The following is a 14881-nucleotide window of genomic DNA, read 5'->3' as shown; positions in this document are numbered from 1 at the left end:
TGAGTCCCCAGTGATGACAGAACTGCACCAGAAAAACTACCAAATAGAAGGTTCTTATCTAATCTAGTTCTATAGTTTTGAAGTACTCAAAGTGATCTTTAAAAGTTTGACGAATATGACCTTTTTGTGCATTGTTTTTTAGATTTATGCAAGCATTCCAAGTTTGTAATAACGTTAGTAGTTATAAACATGTCTGCACAGCAGTGAAAATTGATGGTTTGTTTTACAGCTGTTCCTGGAAGCCTGCACGTTGCTATGAGTGTCCTGGAACAGTGACAAAAACACAAGGAATGATCTCGAGCAAAGGACAACGATAAAATTCAAACTTCACTTCAAAGGCATTCTCCATGTAAGACTGTAGTTTGTTACCTTGCTTCAGATGGGAATGAGGAAAACTCTTAAATAGCTAATATTTATTTTATTATCCATCCATTTCCTAACTGTTTTATCCAGCATAGGGAGCAGAAGCCTATCCTGACAGCCAACAGGAGCAAGGCAGGATACACTCAGGACAGGATGCCAGACTATCACAGGGTACACACAGACAGAAACAAACACACACACACAATGTCAGTAAAACCCAAAGAGATAAAACTGACATGTTAATTGCATAGGTATTCAGATTAATGAACTAATCAAATATTTGGTGGAAGCACCTTTGACATCATTTATAGCCCCAAGTCTATTTGAATACATCAATACCAACTTTTAACATAGACTAGATGCAGTTTTTGCCCATTCTCCTTGTCAGATTTCCTCAAGCTCTGTCAAGCTGCTAATGGACAGCAGTTTTCAAGTCTCTCTAGAGATTCTCAATAGGATTCAAGTCAAGACTTTGACCAGGCCACTCAGCAACATTTACTTTCCTATTCTGAAGTCACTCCACTATACTGATTTAAAACCAGACTGAAAACCTATTTATTACTTCAGCCTAGCCTACGCACACCTTACATCATAGCTAATTGCAATTGCTGCTGGTGCTGCTGTACATGCCATTGTGTGTCTCAGTGTTGGTCTTCCAGGTAGATACATCTGTTCTGACCACACTATCCTATTCTCCTCCCCACATGTCCGGGTGTTGCCCGAGCTGGGCACCATCTGAGTTTGATGCAGCATCACTGCCATGGATCCATGAGGGACCTCGCAAATACAGTTATCATTTGGGAAGATTTGTTGTTCTACAGAGATCTGCATGGAGTACTGGCACACAGAAGATATGATGGAAGACTTAATACTCCACATTTAGGACTATTTTTAGAATTGTATAATGTTAGCATGCCCAGAGGGTTTGGGCAGCCAGTTGACATTGGACCCCTAGAGGGTTTTTTTCTCTCCTTACAGAGGAGTTTTTGGTTCCTCTCCTCCATTGTCTTCTCACCTTTTCTCTTTCTCATACATGTAATGTCATGTATTGTCACACAACTTTGTTAAGTGTCTTGGGGCAACCTTGATGTGAAAGGTGCTACATAAATATAAATTAAATTGAATTGAGTACTGCAGGTTTGGCCTTGTACTGTGGATCAAATTCTTGCTGAAAGGTGAAAGTGTGTGACAGTATTGAGTCTGAAGCAGGATTTCCTCTACGATTTGACAGTACTTTGTTCTATGTTCCCCATCAGTCTTGACAAGACTCCATGTGCCTACTGATGAAAAGCAGAACTAGAACATGATGTTGCCACCTCTTTAAGGATTATGTTGACTGAGTGATGCATTGTCTTGGGATTGCATCAGGTAAAATTCCAATTTGGTCTTTTTTGCCACATACAGCATTTGCAGTATCACTTGGGTGTTTTGTTGAGGGATTTGAGATGGGATTTCTCATGTCCAAACAAGCCTTCTTTGTGGTGTTAGCGGGATATTGTTTACCCATGGGAATTTTCTCCCATCTCAGCCATTGAACTCTGTAACTCTTTCAAATTCAGTGTTGGCCTCATGGCTGCAACTATATTATTGTGCACAAACAAACACCACTCAACTAATTGTAATTTTGTCCATCGTTATTAATTTAAGTTTATCACAGCAAAGCATTTTAATACCTATGCAATCATGACCTATCCAAGAAAAAGGACATGTTAATAAATAAATAAAAATTTTCATTCTTTTTTTTCATTTCATTTTCAATAAAACAAATATTAATTGCCTGTCGAGTGTCTGCCTCTCATTAACTGATGGCAAGCTTTAAAGCAACAAAATTTGAAAAATGTGCAATGGTCTGAATACTTTTATGAGGTGCTATGGCCCTTGTAATAAATGGCTCAATTATTGTGTTTAAAAGATAATCTGCAATTACAATTAAATGGTGCAAATACAAATGGCTAATTAAATACATGCTGGTGAGACTTACTGTAGGTGCAAACTTGGAGTTGTAAACATTCATACTGATTTTCTGTAGCATTGAGAATCCAAAGAGTGTAGAGCACAAGAACTTGATTTGGTGAGATCTAAGTTCTTTTAAATGTATTGTTATTTAAGAAGGTCAGATAAATTTGCCACAGATGGTCTCTCTTCCCTGGTAAAGTAGTGCTGCAACTGACACCCCCACAGCTGAAATCCCAGCATGCCAACTACTGCAGGAACCAAAAAAAAGGACATGTTAATAAATAAATAAAAATAGCCATGGAACTCAAAAGATCTTAATTGATGTAGCTACTGCAAGTCACATTTCATTTTTATTGATTACAAATGCTGAAATCACAATAGTAACACTAACTCAGTGCTGTTATTGAATGTATCCTGACAAGAAGGAAAAATTAAGGTTGAAATTTGCACAAATTAATTGGCATGACACTTTATTGTCCACTTAGATAACTACCTCAATGCAGAAGCATCTGCCTGGTTTATATTTCTTCCTAGGAAAACTGTGCTCGAAAAGAAACAGTGCTCGGAAATAAGCCTTATGAACTCTGCAGAATGTAGCCATACAGACCTCTTAACTCCCTGGAATTCACAGGGTTTATATCACTGTAAAGGGGATTATCCTTACATGCCCCAGTTGATCACAGTAGTTTTGAATATTTCCAGCTACTCATACTAGTTTGTTCTGTAATAGCCTTATACAGAAGACTATGCACTGGACTATTCAGTTAAAGCATTTTTTCAGGTAGCTCACAGAGTTTTAACCAACAATGCCTCCCTTTTTAGCTTTTGGTTTTGTTTACCATTCCTGGAGTATTTAGAAATTTTTTTCATTTGGCTCACAAACACAGCGGAGTTGTTATTGCCAGACAAATTCTAAAAGAAAACTTGATTTGCAGAAGTGATCTAGAAGGCAGTGCACATTATCAGTTATTTACCCCTACCAGAGACTCTAGGACTCTGTACTGTTTTCAGGGACTGACGCGTTCTTGTCTATTTTATGTAACTATGCTCCTCTCGTCACTGAAAAGGGAGTTAAACCATAAACCTGGGTAATCTTATTTTGAGCCCCAGAAGAACATGCTCAGTAGTGGTCATTTGGAATTGCGTCCATTTTTGGTCAAAGTAGGCCTACAGTACTTAAGATTTGATGGATGACATTTCCACAACAAGTACTATAAGCAGGGCTTAAAAGCTGTTTGGTACAGGCCAAAACTTCTCATTTCTTTCCCTATCTCATGATTGCTAAAACTGAAAATTATGAGCAATGGAAAAATTAGAATTTGCTAATTTTCTTGGATTTCTGCTCCAACGGCACCAGTTGGATTTCACTTTGGTGTGATTAAAAACAGAACAAAAACAGTACTATCTTAAATACATAAAGAACAGTGGTCAGGATAAAAACATGAATAAACGTAATCCCATAAACACATCATGTTATTTCTCTATTTTTTTATATCTGATCCACTGCATGTCATACTTGTTTATATCACAGTTCTAATAAAATCACTTACACAGACATTGACCTCTGCTATGATTGCATCAGTGACTGACTGCCATTCAGATTATCTCAAACAAATATTTGCATATTTATGAATCATGTAAATATACGTTGCAGGATGTTAAAATGTACACAAAAACAATCTTAAATCGTTTAAAAGAATTTGCTTCTTTCTTTTACATTATTACATATATTTTAAACAATATTTTTACAATATAAATACAGTATTATCGCATACAGTATACTGTTAATGCTGCAGTGTTCTGACCACTTTGAGATGAAAAACACATCTGGTGTCTTGCTGTCTTTATGGCAGCTGTTATGTACAGTGATAAAGACATGTATTACAAACCCCTGCCTACATTCCCTCCTACATGTAAATGTTTACTACTTTTCTTTTAGAAAAGCATTTCAGACGACATTATTATAAGAGCAATGTGTATATGTTTGCCTTATTTTCCAGTGCTACAGGTAATTCAAAAGTAAACACTGAACAGCCATCTAAAAAAATGAATGGGCTTGTATTCTGCAGGGCACATTCGCTTAAACTTTAACATGTAAATAAATGACATATTTTCCCATCACATCAACAGTTGTTAACTACTGTATGTACAGTGCCTTTTAAAAGTATTCAGTCCCTTCCAAAGGTTTAAAGTTTTGTTGCTTTAAAGCAGGTAGTATGATACTGTACTTTGAAGAAGCTATAAATACTTGCTACTGTGTATACATCAACTCCAAATATTAAAAAAAATTGTTAAAGTGAAAGAATAAAAAAAAAGTCATGACTGAATAAATATCAATAACCTTTATCTGCTGACAACCGAAATTAGTAAGGGTGCACAAAATGTACATGACTGAGCCTCAGAATTACAATAGTAATATGTGTGCAACAATCATCACATAATTTCAGAATAAATACACCTGTCTCTGTCTCTCAGTCAGGTTGTGAATTGCAAGCACAGATTCAACCATAAAGACCAAGGAGCTTTGAAAACAACATGCAAATTAAGCTTTATAAAGGCACAGATCAGGGGAAGGGTATAGAAACTTTTCAAAGATCCTTAATATCTCTTATGTTAGAGCATGGTGAAGTCAATAATTAAGATATGGAAGGCACCAAGACACTGCCTAGATCAGGTTGTTCCTCCGAAATGAGCAGCCAGGCAAGGAGGAAACTGATTAGGGATGGCACAATGAGACCAGCAGTCTCATTGAAAGAGTTACAGAATTCAATGGCTAAGATGGGAGAAAATGTCCATGGATCAACAATATCCCTGTCATCCCACATGTGGAACTGAAAAATCCTGAAACATCCTTCTTACTGCTGCTGAATTTGCCTCATTTTTATTTTGCCCTTGTTTTTTACTCAGTGCGCAGGGAGGGACATCTGCCATGATAAGCTCGCACTGTAGTATCATGTTGGTTCCAATGTTTTTAAGTACAATACCTTCTGTCAAATCCTCACAGCATATCATGTAACAAAGCCCAGCCACAGACTACATCTCCAGTTGCCTACAGCATTATTAATTCACAAGGTTCATACCTTTGGCCACAACAGGGACCAAATTGCTATAATTAACCTCTACTTCTCTGCCTTTGCACCCCAGATTCTTCAGGTTAAAAAGAATTCCTTAGTACGCTATATGAGAAGTCCAGAAATATATAACTAAATATCGGTTCCTATATGGGAAATAACAGCAAAAAGAACAAAAGAACACAGCTTGCCATTTTCTCTAGCATTTTATTAGAAAAAAACAAAGTATCCTCACTCCATATAAACTTTATAAACATCCATTGCACAAGTACTGTAGCTTGCTGAGGTGAAAGACAATGCATTATTACAATGAGTCTTGTAATATGGCTTCAAGATGGCAAGATGGGTTGTTACAACACCAGACAAGATAAACCCTTAAAAGCCAGCCAGAAATACGATCATCTCCCTCTGCCCACCCACCCCCTCAAAACATAAAGGTCTGCATCAAATACTACAATGGTCAAGATGTAAGAATAGATATGAAGTGTAAGCTGAGCTGTTCCGTGAAAAAAAAGAAATCGCTACATCCTTAAAGGAAAAAAAGGGAACACATAGGCAGAAAAAATATTCTCTAGTTTTGGAAATCATTACTTCTGTCAACTGTGCTTATAAGAACATAAGGATATACAGGAAGAATGGTTACAAATCAAAAGAGGTCATTCAGATCTTCTAGAACATTTAGTAGTTAGTAGTTGATTGACCTAGGGATCTCATCCATCCATTTTTTGGCAGACACCAGGGCATCAGCTTCAACAACATGGTTGGGTAGCTTGTTCTATACTCCCACAAAACTTTGGGTAAACAAATGCCTCCTTTTCTTGGTTTTAGATGCACTTCATCTGTCTGGTTCATGTCTGGTTCATGTTTCAATGTTCATTGACAAGACGTCATAGGGCATAGGGTAAGCTAGGGTCCATATTTCCAATAGGGTACATATTGAAATTCTCTGTGGTCACCCGTCAGGTGTATGGCTCTTCCCAATTTTGTGGACAGCAAGTGCTGAACTGTTTTGTTCTTGTCTTTAAGTGTCAATGGTCTGTCATTCCATATCATCTGAACATAATAATATTAACTTTTTTAAGTAGAGTTTTTCAATTTAAGGAAAAAGGGTCACCTAGAAATGCAGGTACAAAGGTACAATACAAGAAAAATTGACCTAACAGAAAAAATAGATTATATCATTATAACATTAAAAATGTTATAAATAAATGTATGTTTTTTATGTATAGTTCAATTTATATGTGTACTAGAAAGACATGCATGTACTACACATTCGATGTGGAAATATAGCCTACCTGCTGTATCTGGACACATTTGTTTTAAGACACATTGCTAGTTTTTTATATTACTGTAAAAATTACATGCCTCTTGAAAATATAAAAATTGATCAGTCATGTGCCATGTTACAAATTACATTTGTCCTTTGATCAGGACAGAATAATTACCAGAATCCTTCACCTAAAACTAAATTAAAATTACTTCAAGAAGATCTGATTGATGAGTACTGAAAACTACAAATTCATGAGTACAGCACCACTGAATTAATAACTTGAAATTGGCTGATGCACAATAATTGTGATTGATGCCTGTAAAGTCTCTGATGACATAAAATCACAATCCGAAAACTGTAACTTTAAATACAAAAGCAAAAACAAATTCCTGTAATGAGGTGTGATAGGCCAGTAACTAGACAAAACAGAACACATTACAACACATTGTTACTGTAGGTAATTTGATAATCATTGATTAGGCAACAAAATAGTAAAGAATGTCTTGGTAAAATAATGTTTTTTACTACATTTTTTTTCTGAATTACTTGCAAACATCTATCATCTAACATCTAGTAAATGTCTTTTACATGTTCAGAAAGTTGTTTATTCTACACTTCTAAATATTACATACTATAGCTTTATATCTAATGCAGTCTGTCTTAAATAGTGCTGAGGACATGTTTCAAGGCTCCAATCAATTTATTCTATTTACCGCAAGACACAAAGAATGGACCGAGTTAATTCAGAAAAAAAAGCTTAATATTTCTAATAGCAATAAGAAACTATGTTACATTGTTTTGACCTTTTACATTTTTTGTTTACTGACAATACCAACTTAACTGTCTCTTAAACCCATCTTACAACAGGAAAAAGTTACACTACAAACTATAATATATAGTATAATATTTGCTTATGAAACACTAAACTTGCACAGGTAACCTGTGCTTCATGTAGAGAGGCATTTGGGCAGCATGTTAATTTCACAATCATAGAGTTTACCAGGAATAAACAGACAAGCTTGTGAAAATGAAACTGATTACACATTGGGATGATAAAACTTTGATGACAAATGTCAACTTAAAGGAAACATTATCATTCAATTTGATAGTAACGGCTGCCTGTTCATGTTGGCAACAGACTTGACTTTTCATTGTTTGAGCCGACACATTCAAATACCTTAAATATGCCATATCATCTCTCTAACAATAATATAAAAGTCAATTTTATTTAATAAAATAAAACAATTTCTGTAGACATAGAATGCCTTAAACTTTCTTCTGACTCCTCCTTGATAACATACTATATGCACACCTCTGTTAATTGAAAAGAAATCATATTTTATCTTTTTTGGCAGCTTTACTGTAGCTTCATAAAACACATAACAAAAAACTTAATTAAACCAAAGCACAAAAGGGTGCAAATCTGTGATGATCACAAAAGAGAAAAAGGTGTCGAACATTAGAGAGATTTTTGTGTGGATACTTAATTTAAATCTTCGTTTGTCAATCTTTTAGAAGTGGTACCTAACACAAGCAACATCCTATTTCATCAACCTACTGAAGCCACAGAGGCTCAAGGCAGCAAACAGATGCTGGAAAAGACCCTGTGTTCTTCATGTGTTCACCATGTGTTCGTCATGGGCAGGGATTCCAGTCACCAAAAAGTCACATACAAAGACTGTCAGACATCGATCTACTGAAGCCAAAGCTACCTAGAATTTCAGACTGTCCCCCACCATGAGCTTTGACCCTGCAGAGAAACAAGGGGCTTTCTTGACTGGAATGGTCTTACTCGATCTGCCATCCATCTGCCCAAACTGGCAACACAGAGCGCACTGAGACAACCCGAAACACAGACATCTCCCAACTGTTCACCAGAGAGAATTGGCCCGTGTACTCAGTAACAAACCCAAAAATCACTCTCTGCCTAGAATTTAATTTTAGAGAAAACAACACGCATTGTCATTGTTTTAACAGGTTACTTGCATGCTGTGAAATACATCTTCAGAGTCTGAAAAGACAAATGGGAGTACAGCACATGAAGGAAAATACTGTACAAAGGTTTAGAAAAGTTACCTAAAACAAAAAAACACAGTTTCTCTAGAAATTAGCTGTTTTGCTAGCCACTTGTGGAATTTATAGCAAGTAGAATCAAACTGAAGGAATGGTAGAGTTTTTTGATCATGTAAAAAGGACATCAGGTTTTAAACTTCCTCCTAATCTCATGTATAAAAAGGCACAATTTGTACTGTGTTTATATTATATAAATAACTTTCTTCATGTTTACATCACTTCAGGTCACCTCAAAAAAGAGGCACATTACCTCACCGTTCAGTTGTTATCAGAAAAGCTTTTATTCTCATAATGGAAACTCAGAGACTACCCTAGACTAGAAAAACAGGCTGCAAGGCAGGACACAATGCCAGTCCATTGAGACATTAGTTAACCGAGTCGGCTTGCATTTGAAAGGAGGAAGATGGAACACCTAGAAAAGCCACACAAAAACACAGGGCAAGCATGCAAACTCCACACAGAAGGCACCACACTCCAGACACTGAACCTACAACCCAGGACCTGCGAGGCAGCAGTGCTAACCATAACCTTATCAACTTGTCATTCAACTAAAGCATTATTCCACTGGGATTCAGGAAGGAAAACTTTGACTCCTATCTCTTCTCTATCTCAAATGACATAACACTTAAGACTCTGATAACCCTGTTTTTGAAATAGTGTTTATACAATAAAATCAAATAGACCTTGAAAGAAAGCGGTTTTAACATTATTAATACTATATTTTGCATAATATGATGCGCATTTTAAGTAAATGTTTAGTAAACTTCTGTGCTATTTCTCTTCTCTGAAAAAAAAATCCTTAAAGTACATGTTTTATCTATTTTGCACGTCGCAGGCACAAGGTTTGCGCAGTTAAGTGCTCTAGTTCATCAACAAGACTTCGAAAGAGGAATCCTGCGGGGCTGATGTCTCCACTTGGTTTTAACTAATCCTACCGATCCGAGAAACCAATATTGCCTTTAAATTTAAGAAATTCTACCACTAAAACAAATTTCCTGCATTATTTACTTTTCCTGTATATTGACTATAGAGAACTCTCAGAATTTCAAGCGGGGTTTTTTTTTTTCGGATCAGCAGACAGATGTGCCATTGACTTTATACTGGCACAGTAGCGTTTGACCTACTACTCCCCTTACTGTGGATTCTGCCAGCCTCTAACAATGAAGATCTTGTTACACTCAAAGAGTTGATGGACAATACGAAAATGATACCAATTTAAAGTTTTCAAACACAGATAAAACGTATAATTGGCATTGCATTTGCTTTTGGTGTGCTTTATCTTTTCTGAGAATTACTGTACTTTCGATTTCAGGACGAGATGACTGGGCACTCGGAACACTTCAACCTGCTGGTTTATTCGGTGGTTTGTAGTAGTCGTCGTGCCACCTATTTTATTGCGAGATATTTGTTCACGAATGATCTGGATATGTTTTGTATGACATCGTAAACAGAATGACTTTGTCTTACCCATTTTATTAAAAATGTGATTTTGAAATTGGACATGAAGGAATCTTTGTTTTATACATTGTACACTGGCACTGATGCTTGTTTGACTACTGTATATACCTGTGCGACGTCTTCTTGTAAAATACAGTAGATGATTAACTTCATTTCATATAGTTCGCTATTATTTAAGTCCGCAAATACTGAAATACTTAACGTTTCCCTTCACTTTTGCAGCATAATACTCCACAATAGCGCTTCTCCATTCCTCGATTACTAAATGACTTACAACGCAATACATTTCTCTAAAACACCATAACGTATCCATCCAGATACCACGAAATAACATTTGCCTGATCATTAAGGAACGCATTTATTCATTTAAAATAAGAATCACTCCGTAAAAAAAGTTAACATATCAGTTTTCCCTGTTGTGATTATCAGTTGCCTTGCACTTTGCGGGCATCCCATTCTTGTAGGTCTTTTGAAACTATAATAATAATAATAATAATAATAATAATAATAATAATAATAATAATAATAATAATAATAATATGTACCTCTTTATTTCCTAAGGCTTTGCACTGATGTTAATTCGATACTCATACGACAAACGCAGAACAAATTCTAGTGTAAGGTAAGAAGTAATCTGCTGTACTCCTCATTCCTGCAACAAGGAAGCACTGTACCGGTACTACAGTTTCCCACGCTGCCTCTGTATCTTGAACAAACTACAGATATACAAACGCGAACAAAGCAATACGAGATTGTTTCAAAGCTTAGTGTATTAAAACTTTACTCCCGGGTCATTAAATTACTATTAACAAACAGTTGCATGTCTTCAGGAAAGGTCTTGTACAAGTTATCTTTCTTTCACTTACCTCTCTTGTCCTGTATACTGCAACAGCCAAGAGTGAGCAAGGAAGACAGGACGATCGCAATTTCGAATTGCATTGCTGCGAGTTTTCTTGAGCTCTTCGTTTCTTCTCTTCTCCTTCAAATATGTTCTTTTTTATTCCATACTGGTACTGACAAATTTTGTGTGGTGAATAAAGCCTCTACTTTCTCCCTCTCTAGCTGTCAAAGGGAAATAGTAGGAAATTTTGGGAAGGCGTCAGCGGCGTTACTTTTCTTTCCTTAGCACAGAAACTTTGACAGCTCCTCCTTCGTTCTCCTGAATTACTTGTGGCGAGAATTGAGCCGAATAAAGTCTCTCAGCCAGCGGAGGTTCTGACGTCACCACTGGGAGGGGGATTATTGCGCTGCAGATAAATGCATTAACAGGTAAAGTAAATCCTGCCGACTGACATGATTCACAACTTCTGCTCATGTGCAGTTGTGCCAGGTATGTTCTGTGCGATGTTGAAATTCACTGCTTTCCGGTATTTCGTAATTCTCCAGCATGTACTAAGCAAGCGCTATCAGTTTCGAACTCGCGAAATTTATTATTGATCTTCAGGAATACTGTAAAACGTTATGCCGTTTGTTCACAAACATCACTTTTGTAACGGAAATGACCACTTTAGTGTGGTTTTACTTATCCGCATGTTGTGTTATTATTATTGTTATTGTTGGTGGTGAAAGTGTTGCTTCCAAATCCTTAAACAAACAATAAAACAATGGCTTCGACAAAGTCTGTGTAGAGAGGATATTACTCAAATCAACCTAGAGAGAGAGAGGTAAATTAAATAGACACCCACTGTGATTTAAACAGGCAGTTCAAGCCACATCATAATCACATAAGTGCCTGCTGTAGCAGGTTAAATGTTTAAGCCTGCAGCCATTTCACAGACAGGAAACTGATGAAAACCAGTAGATTTTTCCCCCCCAAGTTTGAACAGTAACATTTTCAACAAGCAGGAACATAACACGAGTAATGCCGTTTTCAACGATACTTTAGGATCCACTGGAATAAGGTGTAAGAAGCTGTCTGCTCTCAAATGAGTGACAAGTGTTTATGTGTTCATCCTCTGCTGTACTGTATGCTCTCCTAGTCAACAGAACAGACATTTCAAGTTATAAAATGTGGAAAGGAAAGCAAGCCTGACATTGTAGTCCAAATGTAGCAGAACGTGTGCAGGCACCCAGAGAAGACCATCTGATGTTATCTCCACAGCCTGGGTACAACAGCCGAGCAACCAGACAAAGACAGCTTCTCATTCCATGCAGTGTCATTCGTCAACTACTGTGGAAAGTGGAGGTCCTACCACACCCTCCTGTCTTCTGGAGGACTCGCATTTCTACCCCAACCCCCACTGCATTGCCCTGCCCACACACACAATCCAGGTCTTTATAGCTGTCACATAGTAGTCACACACAGGTGTGCTCATCCCAGCACAGGAGGTTTACCTGGAACTTCTGCAAGCCACCACTGAATATAGTTTCTTTACGGTATACAGTAACTTGCAGCTGGGACAAGAGATAAGAGACTAGCATACTATAGCTGGGGAAATGCAAATGAACTTCTGCATTTTTGCAGCTCTGCCATGGCATGTTCAATTACTGTACATGAACCAAGTGGGGGAACATACAGTATAGGCAATATTGGACTGATCTCTGCTGAAGCATCCCAACTTATTTAAGGCCAAGAATACAGTAGGCTGAGGTTCTGCAGACCAGAATTACCAATCCCTTTCATGACCAAATGCACACAGCAAAATACAGAACCACAAAGCATTAAAAGTATATACTGTATAGTATATATGAGAGTTCTGTATTGTGCTACACTTTCAAATATTGTTTTTAGGTTGAATCTTGATAACTCAGAAAAATGTGGTCTTGTTTGAAGTCAAGTGTGCACAACCGAATTTGAGTTCTCATTAATCTAACATGGGAAAGGTGTCAATGTTTATGCAGAATAAATAACTAGACATGGAGATTTCACTACAAAAGGTTTAATAGGTGTTATGTTTGTTACAGATTACAGCCAGGGGCACAATTGAGCATAACACATTTTTAACAAAGTATTTCTAACAGTATTTTCTACAAAACTACAGTACAACTTGGTTAGACAGAATACAGTATCAATTTAAAAATGAGGTCTCTGTGAAAGTTTTCCTTTCCTGATGCCTTTGTACCAATATGAGAAGCTAATTTCACTGCAATTGCATGCAGTTGAATCAAAATAATACTGTTTACTGCTGCCAATGAAAGAACCAGCACCATGATAATATCAATGAATTGTGAGGGCTGTTTCCTTAGGAAGCAGACAAAATTACACAAAGTAATTATTTAGAATGTATCTTCAAGAATCACTCTATTCTGATGTACTACAGTACAACATCTAATATAAGCAGTCACAGGACATTTGGTTTGGGATTTTTTTTCCTCTGGTCATTCATTCATGAAGAAATGATGTACATTATGGCATAGTTTAGGTTGTCTGCCTTACAAAAACAGAAAGAAGTCCCTTTCATTGAGCACACAGAAACATTCTAATTTTGCCATACAGTAGTACTGTAATTTGCCATAATGAAAACAAGATCCAAATGCTAACTCTGATCCTTTACATTTGCACATTTAAATTGTTCATTTAAATGTCATTTAATGACATCATCATTTAATGATGCAGTGCAGACACTTTTAACTTGCAGTATGATCCCCTTCCCCACTAAGAAGAGAACTACAAAAGGCATATTTTAATCATCCACAAAAGGAATTGTTACAATTGAAAGTAATCTACAGACGAATGAAAGAACAAGGTACAGCATGCACTGCAAAATCTGACGTCAACTACAGAGCTTTGCGTCTTTTGGAATGTTTGTATGCATATCAATGTAAATCATAGGATAGGTTAACACAGCACAAGTTGGCTTCAAGTGTGTACAGTGAACTGGGGAGGGTTATCTTGAACACACAACTGCTTTTTCAGCCCCTTAGATTTACATCTACTGTAACTTTAGTTTGCACTAGAAGGTGGAGCTGCATGTCCTTAATACAACTGATAAATATGTCCCTGAAATTAAATTGTATATAAAATTTCTGAAACAAAACACCTTTGCAGTCATTTGCAAAGGAATTTAGGCTTTTGATTTCATTTATAAGAAACTAAACAATAATGATACTAAAGCAATGATACCGTATGCACTGACTTTAGCGAAGAGAAACAAACTTGAATGAAAAAACGAGCAAATAATCATTGTTAGCAGCACATGCAAATGGCAAGGGCACCATGCTAATTAAGTAGTTATTGTTAATCCAGAGTGAAGTAAAACAATTTTATTCTTGGAATAGAATGAGACAGTCTTATTAAATTAGCTATAAAACATACATTCACAGCTAAATTGAAACTAGCAAACAATGTTTTATTATTATTATGTCAACAAAACATAGGTAGAAAATTATAATTTATATATATAAATTATAGTTTAATAAAACTTTTAACATTTAAAAAGTTTATCTTATACTGTATACTGATATACGTAATTGTATTTGACTGCTATACACTATGTACTGCAAGTATGAACTTTTCAAATCTTAAAAAAACTAAATAAGCTAAAATGTAACACTTGTAATCAATTATTAACCTTTAGGAGAGGAGCAACTTCTTTTTTATGGGTATATTTGCATACTGTATATTTATAACAATCTTCTTGATTAGTCTTCAATTTGATTTTCTTTTCACATATGGATTACTTGAGAACTGATCAAGTACTTCTTATGGTACCGCTGTATCACCTGCAAGTACACAGCCAACACCACACTC

General features: G+C 36.3%; 1 protein-coding gene across 1 annotated transcript in view; it reads right to left on the bottom strand.

Moving 5' to 3' along the window:
* The window catches only part of egfra (epidermal growth factor receptor a (erythroblastic leukemia viral (v-erb-b) oncogene homolog, avian)), a 118226-nt gene extending 106738 nt beyond the window's left edge, over positions 1-11488 (bottom strand). Inside the window, exon 1 of the mRNA XM_015354473.2 lies at positions 11058-11488. Coding sequence (XP_015209959.1) covers positions 11058-11130 — 73 coding nt within the window. The 5' untranslated portion in view covers positions 11131-11488. The remainder of the gene's footprint in view (positions 1-11057) is intronic.
* Between the last annotated feature and the right edge of the window lie 3393 nt (positions 11489-14881).

The sequence above is a fragment of the Lepisosteus oculatus genome, chromosome 6 (assembly GCF_040954835.1).
Source record: "Lepisosteus oculatus isolate fLepOcu1 chromosome 6, fLepOcu1.hap2, whole genome shotgun sequence".
In the NCBI taxonomy this organism is placed as follows: domain Eukaryota; kingdom Metazoa; phylum Chordata; class Actinopteri; order Semionotiformes; family Lepisosteidae; genus Lepisosteus; species Lepisosteus oculatus.
The sequence above is the reverse complement of the archived record's forward strand: the minus strand, read 5'-3'. Positions and strand labels throughout refer to the sequence as shown.